Source organism: Aptenodytes forsteri, unplaced genomic scaffold (assembly GCF_000699145.1).
Source record: "Aptenodytes forsteri isolate BGI_AS27 unplaced genomic scaffold, ASM69914v1 Scaffold142, whole genome shotgun sequence".
Taxonomy (NCBI): Eukaryota; Metazoa; Chordata; class Aves; order Sphenisciformes; family Spheniscidae; genus Aptenodytes; species Aptenodytes forsteri.
Genome location: NW_008794598.1, coordinates 3,725,267 through 3,737,216, shown reverse-complemented (window position 1 = coordinate 3,737,216; position 11,950 = coordinate 3,725,267). Strand labels below are relative to the sequence as shown.

The 11,950-nt window shown below is 42.2% G+C and overlaps 1 protein-coding gene across 2 annotated transcripts in view; it reads left to right on the top strand.

The window, feature by feature from the left end:
- ZC3H11A (zinc finger CCCH-type containing 11A) overlaps window positions 1-11,714 on the top strand; it is an 18,777-nt gene extending 7,063 nt beyond the window's left edge. For both annotated transcript variants that reach the window (XM_009272801.2, XM_009272800.2), the window contains exons 2-18: window positions 208-260; window positions 640-841; window positions 1,053-1,172; window positions 1,942-2,065; window positions 2,508-2,711; window positions 3,043-3,159; window positions 3,707-3,784; window positions 4,247-4,357; window positions 5,099-5,161; window positions 5,422-5,517; window positions 5,726-5,791; window positions 6,332-6,832; window positions 7,473-7,546; window positions 8,260-8,584; window positions 8,898-9,067; window positions 9,493-9,560; window positions 10,113-11,714. In XM_009272801.2, the coding sequence (XP_009271076.1) occupies window positions 788-841; window positions 1,053-1,172; window positions 1,942-2,065; window positions 2,508-2,711; window positions 3,043-3,159; window positions 3,707-3,784; window positions 4,247-4,357; window positions 5,099-5,161; window positions 5,422-5,517; window positions 5,726-5,791; window positions 6,332-6,832; window positions 7,473-7,546; window positions 8,260-8,584; window positions 8,898-9,067; window positions 9,493-9,560; window positions 10,113-10,377 (2,436 nt within the window). In that variant the 5' untranslated portion in view covers window positions 208-260; window positions 640-787 and the 3' untranslated portion in view covers window positions 10,378-11,714. The remainder of the gene's footprint in view (window positions 1-207; window positions 261-639; window positions 842-1,052; window positions 1,173-1,941; window positions 2,066-2,507; window positions 2,712-3,042; window positions 3,160-3,706; window positions 3,785-4,246; window positions 4,358-5,098; window positions 5,162-5,421; window positions 5,518-5,725; window positions 5,792-6,331; window positions 6,833-7,472; window positions 7,547-8,259; window positions 8,585-8,897; window positions 9,068-9,492; window positions 9,561-10,112) is intronic.
- Window positions 11,715-11,950: the final 236 nt, after the last annotated feature.

The following is an 11,950-nucleotide window of genomic DNA, read 5'->3' as shown; positions in this document are numbered from 1 at the left end:
TGTTTTTTTTGAAGAGCTAACTAACCCTGGCTGTCTCCAGTCTGACAGTATTCAAATGGACTTGCTTCCTCCATTAGTTGTAAGATGTTTAAAAGCACATCCTATGTTTGAATTGTGGATGAGAGGTTCCCTTGGCAATGTGAGGAGGAAAATTCTTTCTACCCCTTTATTATTAATTCACGGATTCAGTGTTGGTTCGGCCTACAGGAGAAGTTAACTGGAAGTCTTTGAAGATCAATATATTTGCTGAAGTTGTCCAGGTATGTGAACTTGAAGATCCACAGTGATTGGAAAATAATGTTTAATATGTCAGTGTATTTTATAGAAATTAGTAGTACCCACAGTTAATCATTGACTGATAACTCAAATGTATGACCAATTTTTTAAGAAGTGACTCTCTTGTGGGGCTTGCAGCCACACGCAGTAGTTTTTTCTGTATAACTGTTACTAAGGACACAGAAGAGAACGCTTGCTGACAAAACCCATGCAGTTTTACAGAAGTCTGACTTAGTATTGGGATAGTTTTTGTGACCAGCTGATTTCAAGACATTGCCCCCCTCAGGATACTAATTTGATTAACAGAAAGCGGCTGTAAAAATGTTTATTGCTTAATAATTTTTCACTTACACCTTTCTTTAGGGTTACTTTTAAAAAGAAGATTTCACTGATCAAGCCAGTAGAAGACTTTCAGTCCAAGAAAGAGTGAAGCCAGCTCTTGCCAAGAGTGGAGGAAGTCACTGTTGAGTCAACCCTTAGAACCTGAGCTTGTCCTAAGAATTTGTCCATTATGTCTAACCAAGGAGATGACTGCTACTTCTATTTCTATTCCACATGTAACAAGGTATGTTTGGGTTACTTTTGCTTTGGGGTTTGGGTTTTTTTTTTTTTCTTTTTCATTTTTAAGAGAGGAGAAGGAAGAGTAGGAGGAGACATACAGATTTCTGGTAACTTAATAAGCAGTTAGATTTCTGCTTCCAGTTCTAATAGTATGGACATTTTTTTTAAGCTGTACTATTTTATTTTCCTTTTTGTTGATTTCCTTTTGGTTACAGGGAGACAGCTGTTCCTTCCGCCACTGTGAAGCTGCTCTAGGGAATGAAACAGTCTGCACGCTCTGGCAGGAGGGTCGCTGCTTCAGGAATATCTGCAGATTCAGACACATGGAAATCGATGTGAGTGTTTGCCTAAAGATGTGTTCTCAAACTAAATCACTGAAAGCATTTTTCATTGCTGTAGGTGGACTGAATGTGCTTTTACATGATAGATTTACTTGCTATAAAATGATACTGGTTTCTATTACTGGGAGGGGGGTAGGAGGAAGTTGGGGGAGGAAAAAAATCAATGTCTTGGGTATATCTCAGCAAGAAATTTTTGTATTAGGTGCTGACATTATTTTCTTAAGAGGCAAAAGCAACTACATTGATCAGACTGCTTAAATGTGCTGGAGCGGGGTGGTAGTAGACAGCCTGCACTGGCCTCCTGAGAGCTAGGCTTGATAATGCCCTATTGGGTCTCTTCTGTTCTGGATTTCTTCAGATAATGTTGTTCTAACCTCTTGGGATAGCACAGGGTGGGGAGAGAAAAGATGGGAGGAACTAAGGCTCTGAAAGCTACATTCAGATAAATTTAACCTAGGCAATTTAAAACGTTTTTCCCTCTGAATAATCCCAAGTTGTATTAGTTTAACCCGCCCTGAACTGATGTGTGAGTGTGCCTGTCTTCTCAAACTGAATGATAGGAAAGCTAGATAATATGTACTTGTTACAGCTTACGCAAACTTTGTGTATATGCCCTGAAATACTTTTAGTGATAAATTGACCTTTGGAATGATGTTTCAGCACTTCACTGCAATAGTCCTATCTCTGGCACGATGTGAAACTATGTCTCTTTGCAAATCCAAGGCAAGTGTTACCATGAGCTTTTATTTCTTTCTGTCTTCAGAAAAAACGCAGTGAGATTCCTTGCTACTGGGAGAATCAGCCAGTAGGCTGTCAAAAATCCAACTGTGCTTTTCATCACACAAAAGGACGCTATGTCGATGGACTTTTCTTACCACCAAGCAAAAGTGAGTTTCTTAGGTCCTTTTTCTTTAGGTATTAAATAATTTTGAATATTGCTTATGAGTGGGTACAATACCGTAGAAGACATCAAGTAACTGTCCATTTATGAGTGCAGGGAGAAGTCTGCAGTCACAGGCTCTCAGCTAAACGGAATGTAATTCTGGTATTTAGTTTTTTCTTTCATGCTCAGCTTCTCTGTGCTTTGTGTGATTGTGGCCTTTCAGGTTGCTTTCCCCTCATTTAATCCTTTCTAGCTGGTAGGACAGTGAGATTTGTGTGTGAAGGGAAGCCGTTGTTCATAGTGTAACCAGGGGTGGGGAACAGGAGACTCTAAACTCAGTAGCCAGGTGGGTTATCTACCTTATCTACCGTATCTACGCAGTGAGTGCAACATTGGGGTCGAAGTTTTAAATGGCCAAATTACAGATGATCCTCCTCTTCCTCTAGCTACACTTCCAAGTCCACCTGAGTCTGCAGAAGACGATGTGAAAATGGCTCAGATGTCACTGCAGCAAAACAAACTTTCTGTCCAGTCAAATCCCTCTCCGCAGCTGAGGGGGGTGATGAAAGTGGAAAACTCTGAAAACGTCCCAAGTCCTACTCATCCTCCAGTTGTAATCAATGCTGCAGATGATGATGAAGACGATGATGGTGAGCATTTTTTACTTCTTGAAGGCATTTCTACTGTAAGTGACAGTATAAATCACAGAATACCTGAATTGTGTAGCAGTTAAAGCTGCAGTCGAGAGTCTGGAGTCCTAAACAATTTTTTTCCCCAGTATAGCTCTTTTACTTATGAATTCATCAAGTCAATATAGCTGTTTAAAAAAATCCTCCTGTAAACATTTGTTTGTGTTTGTAGTTAAGAATACAAACACAATATGAAACACGGACTAAAATGTCATTGTGTGAGCTACATAAACATGAAAAACGTTGTCTGATCCTTATTGCATAACTGAATAGGTTTGGTTTTGCCTTTCAGACCAGCTTTCTGAAGAAGGAGATGAAACTAAAACACCTGTCCAGCAACCAACTACAGAAGCCCATAATGGATTGCGGATAATTTCCACTAGGAAATCCAACGCTAATACAAAACAAGGTATTCTAACAGCTGTAGTAGGATGGATTGGGAGGAGAATTTGACAATTAACTCAAAGGCGATATGTTCTAAAAATACAGTAGAACATAGGGTAGCCTGGACGGAGTCAGCTATTTCCATGAGCTCATTCCTACCTAATACTGTCATGTGTCCCTTGGGTCAGATAGGTAAACTCCTCCTTATTTACTTTTGTAGAACAAAATAGAGCCACAGAGTGGAGTTTAAATGCCTGCAAATGTGTCCTTTCAAACATTGTGGAAAGCTATGTCTAATGATAGAGGAATCTGATATCGTGTAGATGGATTAAAATGCTTAAAACTGTAGGTTTTACCCTGAAGGGTGGGAGGAGCGGTGAAGAAAGGTGCCAATTGCTTACCAAAATGCCATCCGTTTTATGGCTTTTTTTTTTTTTTTTACTTGTGGGGAGCGTTGACAGGGTTTATTTGAAATACTTTGGAAAGGTTCTGAGCTGTAAGAAGCTTGAGGATCTGTGCTCTTCAACATATGCCTTTAAACCTCAGTTTCATTAACTGTTTTGTGTTTTCAGATGACAATTTAAATTTCGGAATAAAAACACTTGAAGAAATCAAATTGAAGAAACTAAAGGAAAAAACAAAAAAACAAGGTGATGAGTTAATATCCCCTACTTTCCTATCCTTCTGCCTTCTGTTCACCTCCATCTTTTTATTTTTTTTCTCTTTTTTTTCCTCTTCCTTCTGATAGTGCCTGGATAGCTGGCTATGCATCGGTGAACACAATTATTTGCAAAAGAAAGGAAATTTTTTTGCACTACTGGGTTCAGAGTGGGAGATGATTGCAGCTGAGAGCTGCTTGAGGGGCAGACTTCCATGTTTAGCTGGGGGCCTTGAGCTACTTTGGCATGCAACCTGTTTTCTTAAACTCAAACAGCTGGTATTCTAGATTGAAATTCCAAGGGCAAATCAGAGGGAAACTGCTCATCTCTCTTATTTACATGCACTGGTCATTGTATGTTTGCCAGTAATGAATGACTAATGTTTTTGGACTTTGTGATAGTTCTTCTGTTTTGTTTTCCTAAATATCCTTATGTTTTGCTTGCTCTAATCAGAAGGTCCTTCAGGAGTTTCTGTTCATCCGCTCCAATCGCGGACTATTCCTGTGCCAGAAAAGGAAAATGTACGGACAGTAGTGAGAACTGTGACTCTGTCTACAAAGCAAGGTAATAGTGGATACTATTGTTCCCATTTCACGGCTCCTAAACCAAAAGGTTAAATAATAATTAAGATAATTCAGACATGTTAGTCTGCTGGTGCTGCCTTTTCTAATTAAAACCATGCTTTTATGCTGAAAGCCCCTGTTGTACTGGAAAGATACGGCATTTGTAGGTGCTCAGTTTGTTGTATTGCAATAAAAGATCAAGAAGTGTTTTTTATCAGCCTGACATTAAGCCATAGCTAATCATATATTATCACTGTCCTACAGACTCTCAAATGTGCTTAATTTGACTTTCGTGTTCCTGAAGTTGAGTGAGATTTGTGAATGAGCTAATGTGTTGACAGCGTGTGACAGAATTAGTGTTTGGGTTAAGTGCAGCAGAGAGAGAGGCTAATGTCAAAACAAGTGTCGGTATGCAAATAAGGGGATAACTGAAAGACGGGAGTAATGAGAGGGAAGACCTATAGAAGATGGTATTATACAAGTAGCCGGTTTTCAAAGCATCGAAGAGCCTGACAGTGACAGTTGCGGACAGTAGTGTGATACGAGTCTCTATAAATGGTGGTGTTTAGATCTGCACAAATTCCTCCTAAAGGCAAAAAATGTGTAGAACTACTTCTTGTAGTCGTTCGTTTATGTGGTTTGGCTACCAAAAGAGTGTCTTGTTTTGGGACATGGGCTCGAAGGACAATGCTTTTACTGGCTACTGGTTTCTGTGCACTAAAGAGTTTGTTCCTTGTTTTAGGGGAGGAGCCTGTGATTCGACTGAATCTTGCCGAGAGACTGGGAAAACGGAAGACCTCCATAGGTAAGAGCTTTTTGTGAGCTGTTGTTTGGGTGCCCTCATCTAAGCATGACTGTATTTAAGGGTATTTTTGCTGTATGCTGGAGGAAAATACATTTTGGCGGAGGTCTGCGGTGACTGCAGAAATAGCAAATTTTGTTAGCAACTGAAAGGCAAATATAAGAAAATATACCTGAAAGAATTGAAGTTTGTGGCTGACTGTTCTAAAATCCTCCTCCAGAGAAATGTTCTTAAAGTATTTCTTGTTTTCTCTCTTTCTGAAGCTGGTAAAAGTGTCCTTCCACTAAAGCGCAACCTTGCTGAAAGGCTGGGGAAGAAAATAGAGAGTCTGGAGAATGCTGACAAAGCACCAAAGAGAGGTACAGCTGCTAAACAGACGTCTGGATTTGATGCACAGATTTTCTATTTAGGTTTTCTGTTTGTCCTTTCTTCTAATGATTCTTTTTGCATGTTGGTTGAGGGCTCAAGGTAACTTTGAATCCCAGTGATCTCCTGTCTCATTTCGAAATGTGAACACAAAATTGAGATTTATGCAGTCTCCCTAACTTTTTCTGTTCTGTCTTGTAGTTCAAGTCACCAAGTCTCTGAAGGAGAGGCTAGGATTGCCCTCTGAACAGACCAGTACAGAGACAGGTAATAACTGGATATTAAATATGCCTTCCCTTTTTTTTTTTCCCATGAACTTCCATACAGCCCTAAAAGTTAATTTAAAAAAACTGCCTGATTCCTCTTGCTCGAGTGCTGAAGTTGTCCTGATAGCCGCTGTCAGAAATCTGGCTCTAGATGTGTGTGTGTTTTCCACTTGTGCCTCATCAAGGTTTCATGCTCCTGCTGTGAACCGTCAGAAGCTGCAGTATGCTTACGCACAAGTAGAATAGAACCACTGCCAGGAGCAGGAGTTTGAGATGCTAAAGGAGAGACACAGTCTGAGAAAGTAACAAAATAAAGTAGACTAATGTTTTTTGTGTTGCAACTCTCTGGATAGCACTGGTTTTCAAAATACCAGCGGCTTAAAGGAGGAGGAGAATACTATGTAGAATGATACTGTCCTAAGATGCATTCTTGGGAACACTCAAACCTAGTTTTCCTTGGTACTGTGACAAATTTTGGAGACTTTAAATATTGTTGGACTCTCTTTAAATGCTGGTGATTCTCTTTTTTTGATGATGACAGAGAAGGCTGCTAAGCCAACAGGAGAGATCCATGTGAAAACACTGGAGGAAATTCGTCTTGAGAGAGCTAATCAGAAACGAGGAGAGCCTCAAGCAAAAGCCCAAACTGAAGGACGTTGTAAAACAGAAGATCCCAGCTCGGGGGCAAGACCTTCCCCTGCAGTTCGCATCAAAACTTTCTCAGGAACCCTGGCTGAAAAAAAACAGAAGCGATTGGAAGAAGAGAAGCAAAAAACAGAAGAGTTTCCTACCAAGACAAAAGTTGAGAATGAGCCGAAGAAGCAGAGCGTACTTGCTCCATCTGTGCCCAGCAAAGTGCAGGTGGCAGAGCCGGCAGGTAAAGCCAAGCCAGCAGGAGAAGTGCGTATTAAAACCTTGGAAGAAATCAAGCAGGAGAAAGCTCTGCGGATGCAGCAGAGTGGAGAAAATGTGCCAGCTCCACCAGCACAACCTGAACCTGCCCCGACAGGGAGGAGATTGTTACGGATTACAAAGCTAACAGGTAATAAGACGATTTGGTACCTGCCCTGGCGAAGTGCTTCCCCTATCAAGCAAATTCAGTTTGCTCAGGATTCGCTTTGCTTTTTCCTTCTATGTATACTAGAGGATAAAAGAGTTTAAGGCTACAAAGTCAAAAGGCAAGAGAGTGCCAGCATATGCAACCATGTTATTTTCCGTGAATTACGTGATAGTTTTCTGTATTTCCCACTGGAAAATTCATTCATTGAGGAGCTCTGTAGTCTAATTTCTCTTCTGTTTTTTCTGCCGTCTGTTTGTGGTGTGGGATCTTCCCTGCGCTGAATCCAAGTTTACCTTCCGCTTTGGCATATGTGTTGTTTAACTTAGTTATTGATGTATACGTGTTTGCGAAGCATGTATCGGCTTCTTCATGTGAGGGCCAGTTTTTGTCAAAAATGACAGAGTGTTAAAGATCTCATCGTTAAGATTATATAAGCCATGTAAAAAGAGAGAGCGTGATTGAGGGAAAGAGAGCTCGAATGCTGCATGGATTGCTTACTGTAGCCTTTCCCTCTGTCCCATTATTAGACATGAGGAAATAAACACACCAAGGAAACGGAGGTAACCAGGTTTCTTTATTTCTGCTGTTAACAAAATGATTTTTTTTTTTGCTTGTTTTAAAGTACCTGGAAGAGAAGAAAAGAAGGTAGTGGAATTGAACAAGCCTTCTCCCAAAGCTGTCTCTGCACCTGCAGAGGTGAGTCCTTTGTGAAGACATACATGTATTCGTACAATTTTTGATAAATTCTGTTATGTTTTGTTTGTAACTCGCTGCATGCTCCCAGTTTGAGTGCGTTCCTACCTTCCCGCATTTGGTAAGCGCTGCAGTGAAGTCATAAGCCCTGTCACTTTCAATAGCATTTCCAGACAACATTGTAATCCTCAAGCTTTGAATTAATCTGATTATACCTGACAATGAATGAGAAACCCTATTAGCACCAGATAAAATCTGTGAGGTTAATGTGGAGGGAATGTTTTTGTTCTCAGTGACTTTATCTGTCAGACTTGAAGGATATCTTAAAATCCTGAGGTAAGTATTTTAATAGAAAAGGCTAGAGCTTTGTATTAGAGGAAATCAGTCTGTCAGTGAATGCTGTATTGGGGAGCTTGTGTGACTTTCTGTTGCTTAAAAAGAATGTAATAGATTACAGCTAGAGTCTTCTGCTCTATTAAAGAAGCTTGCTGTGTTGGGAATTGCAGGCTTTTGAAACAGTATTTCCATAGCAAAGCATGGATCTTGTTACAGGCAACATTTTGTGGAAAAAAATGTTAGATCTGGATGGTATTAACATGCTCTGTTCCACATGGAGCCATTTCAGAGGGGTTGCCACTCATATTTTCTTAATCTCCGTAGATTTAAACCTCCATAGATTTTTGTCCTATTAGTCCTCCTCTTTTGTTTCTTTCTAGCCCTCCGATCAGAGTGGAACTAATTCTAAAGTTCAAGTGAAGAGCCTTGAAGAGATAATGAGGGAGAAGCGGCAACTGAAACAACGCCAAGAAGAGAAGCTTCAGAAGGAAGCAGCTACTGTGCCACCTCCTGTTGAAAAAGCAGTCAAGGATAAAACTCCAGCATCAGGGAGTCCTGAACCCACCGTGGTTTCGGGATCAGCTTATCAACTTGCGAAGAGGATGTTGGTGAAATCTCCGGAAGATGGGGTTGAAAGCCCAGGAAAGGATGCTGCTGTATCACCAGGGAAACAGGCAGCTCAACTTCTGGAACGGAAAGCTAAAAGTAAGTGTTGACTGTAAAAGAGTTACTTTAGGTCATGTTTTGAAGGAAAGGCAGAAGATGACAATTTTCACGTTGTAACTCTGGCTCCTTTTTGTAACTTCTTTGCTCCTTTTTATGGCTTGTTGGTAAACAGAGTTTACTATGTGGAAAACACTGCTGAGAATCTGGGAAATGGCAGTGTGATTGTGCTGGCCAAATATATTTAACTAGAAGGATTATGGGACTGTTAAGAGAACCTGTTTGTTGTTTTGTGTTTTTTTTTTCCCCTGAGGCAAAGCAAGACTGTATCAGTTCTCTCTTCCTTTTACTCTAGCCAAATCTAAGGTGTGCCTGAAGCCTTTGGATGGGAAAGCCACCTCCCCGACAAAGCAGACACTGAAACGTAAGGCAGCTGAGAGTCATCCCTCTGCTGTGGCGGCTGTGAAACCACTGAGTACCACTGGTGGTGATATGAAGGAGCCTTCAGCTAAAAAAGCGGCTGTGGTAAGGACGGTGGCTGAGGCAGTAGTGGGTCCCTAGTAAAATTTACACCCAAGTTTTACCCTCCTCTTGGAGAGAAGATGGAAAACCGAAATGTTCTACAGGTCTCTGTTCCCTTCTAAATCCAGAAGCGGTCTGCAGGATGGTTGTAGTACCTTTCTGCTTTTCATTAGATGGATGGCAGCGTTTACGTAATGCTCTGCTATGATTCCTCTGTGGTGTGAAGGATTTTGTCCATTAATGTTGTGTTCTTAAAAAAGACACAAGGTCATTAGTAAACTTCAAGTGAATACTAGCTTTTCTTCAGGAGTGCCCTGGTTCTGTATTTTGGTTAAGGCTCAGCAATGTCGGAGGAGAAGCAGTGGAGGAAGAATCCACTAAGAAGTCTTTTACCTGTGTATCATAAAAACTGTCTTGCTTCTTCCTAGGCCGTTGTTCCTGCTTTGCCAGACGACAGCCTGGTCTCCACACCTGGGAGAGAAAAACGCAAAGCCAGGTAACGGCCACAAGTTGTTCCTTTTCTTGATCAGTGTGTCTTTCATGTGAAATGTAAGGGGTTTTTTTCACATGTGGAAAAATTCGAGTTTTGTGATAATTAATGCCAAAATCCAACAAAGGACCAATTCATCTGAAATGATTTTGTAGCAGCTAGCAGGAATGCTTATTTAGATTCTTTTCTTAAAATGCTGCAAGTTGGTCCAGCTTTTCAGTGACGACTTGGGTTTTCTGAATGCCTGCAGAGGTTGACTTCTTAACCTTTTTACAGTCAAATTAGTAAAGGCGGCAAAGTGTCTCTGGCTGCAAAAATTGAACCTTCTTTGCCAGACCCCCAGATGCTCTGTCTTCCCGGATAAATCCCCAAACTGAAAAATGTACCTGCTAATACATTGGACTCTAAAAGCAGCCCCAGGTTAATTGAGTAACAATCCCTGTGTAAGGTTGAGCTGTAGGAGGGATTAACTACAGTTTTAAGAGCTGGCTTGCAGAAAACATCTCTCTGGTTAAGGGATGTCGTACGCTGATTTGCTCTCTCTCTTGTTCTTCCAAGTCCTGAACTGCATATTGGAAGCCAGGCAGATTCTGTGGCACAGTCAGAGGTCTCAAGCTCAACTTCAACTTCGTCACAAGTAGCGGTAAAGACGCGCCGGTTGAGCTCCACAGGGGCTGGGAAAGCACCCTTATCTGTAGAAGATGACTTTGAGAAGCTTATTTGGGAAATCTCAGGAGGCAAACTGGAAGCAGAAATTGACCTGGACCCAGGGAAGGATGAGGATGACCTCCTCCTGGAACTTTCTGAAATGATTGACAGCTGAACTGCATAGTCTCAAGGTTTAAAAAAAAAAAAAAAAAAAAAATTTAAAACTCTATATTTTATTGGATACCCGGAGGTGATCCTTTTTCTAGCTGAGGCTTTGCAATGAGTCTTAAAGCACAGTTGAACTGGTAGAAATTGGCAGCATCTGCACTCAGTTGTCCTAAATTTCCCTGCTGGTCAGAGTCAAGGTCCTGTGCGTCCATTCTGTAACTGTCCGTGGCTACCTTCGGCGTTAAGAGGACGAAGCACTTGTTTATTTCGGGACAGAGAGATGCCCATCTACAAACTGTGGTGGTTGTGAACTGATCTACTGATTCAGCGATGCTCTGAAGGCTTAAACTTAAAGCTTCTTCCTTCCTCCCCCCCTTGGCAAAACTCAACGTTCGGCGCGTTTCAAAGCTTTGGTATTCTGATTTTGTGGACAGTTGATATCTAAAGCCTGGAGTTACTATGTCAACTCTTGAGTTTTATTTATGTATGCTATCGTTTTGACTTTAAGGGTAACAATGAAAATGTCGGGGTGGGAGGGAGCAGAACAATTACTCTAGGGTTTTGGACCAAACGTGCTGCCAAGGGTGGTGGTTGGGGTCAGTCCATCCAGCCTTACTTTGAATTATCAGGGATGATACAGTGTCAGTGTGAAAAGCAGCAGCTCTGCAGTACAGCTAGAATACCCCGCTCCCGTTTTGTTGTGCTGTACCAAAGCTTGGGGGGGGTTGGTGCTTTTTGCTGATGTGAATAGGATTCTGGGGGTGGGTAGTCAAGATTCCTCTCGTCGTCTGCGGTAAATTGGTAAACTAAGAATGGGTCTAAGTGCCTCTTGGTTCCAGGAATCGCTCCCCCGAGCTGCTGGCTCGTCTTCTGCCGGGAAGCGGTGGCTGCTCGGACTCGCGTTCAAACACTGTCGGCTCTGTCTGACCTCCCGCCGGCCGTGCGGCACCCTCGGCGGCACCGACCCAAGGGAGAGCGTGGGCCCGGCGATCCTGGAACTTGGTACTGCTGCAGGACCAACCGTGCTCTCCTTTTCGGACACGCCCCGGGGATTCCTCCCTCTGGTCTCCCCTGTCCCACCGCTGGGGCTCGAGCTCCGTGTAGAAGCACGCGCTGGAGGCAGGACTGGAGGTCACTGGTCTGCCTCGGGTCTCTACGTGCAGTCTGAATTTGTGACCCCGCGGAAAATAGCCGAGACTGGGGTGTATTGTGTACCCTGCCACCAGTGATCGTTTTCCCTAGCAGATATATTTTGAATTATTTTGGTAAATTTTTGAAGAACTTCAGTCTCTTCCTACTATGATTTGTGAAGCTGTAGGGGCCCTCGGGCATTTGCTGCTGGCAGAGGAAAAAAAAAAAACAACCCGAGTCGTTTGAGTTGATTGTAAATACTTTCTCTTTGGAAGGAAACACTTGTGTGCTTTGATAATCCACTGTGATGTCTTAGTTCCTAGAGGAAAGGTTCGAAACCAAAACTAGAAAACTGCTGTTCCGGCTGCCCACCCTTTATCCTGCTGAAGGACTTTCTGACGGTGAGACTGCTGCCAGTGTCGGGCCCCCGCGCGCGGGCGGGGGGCGGC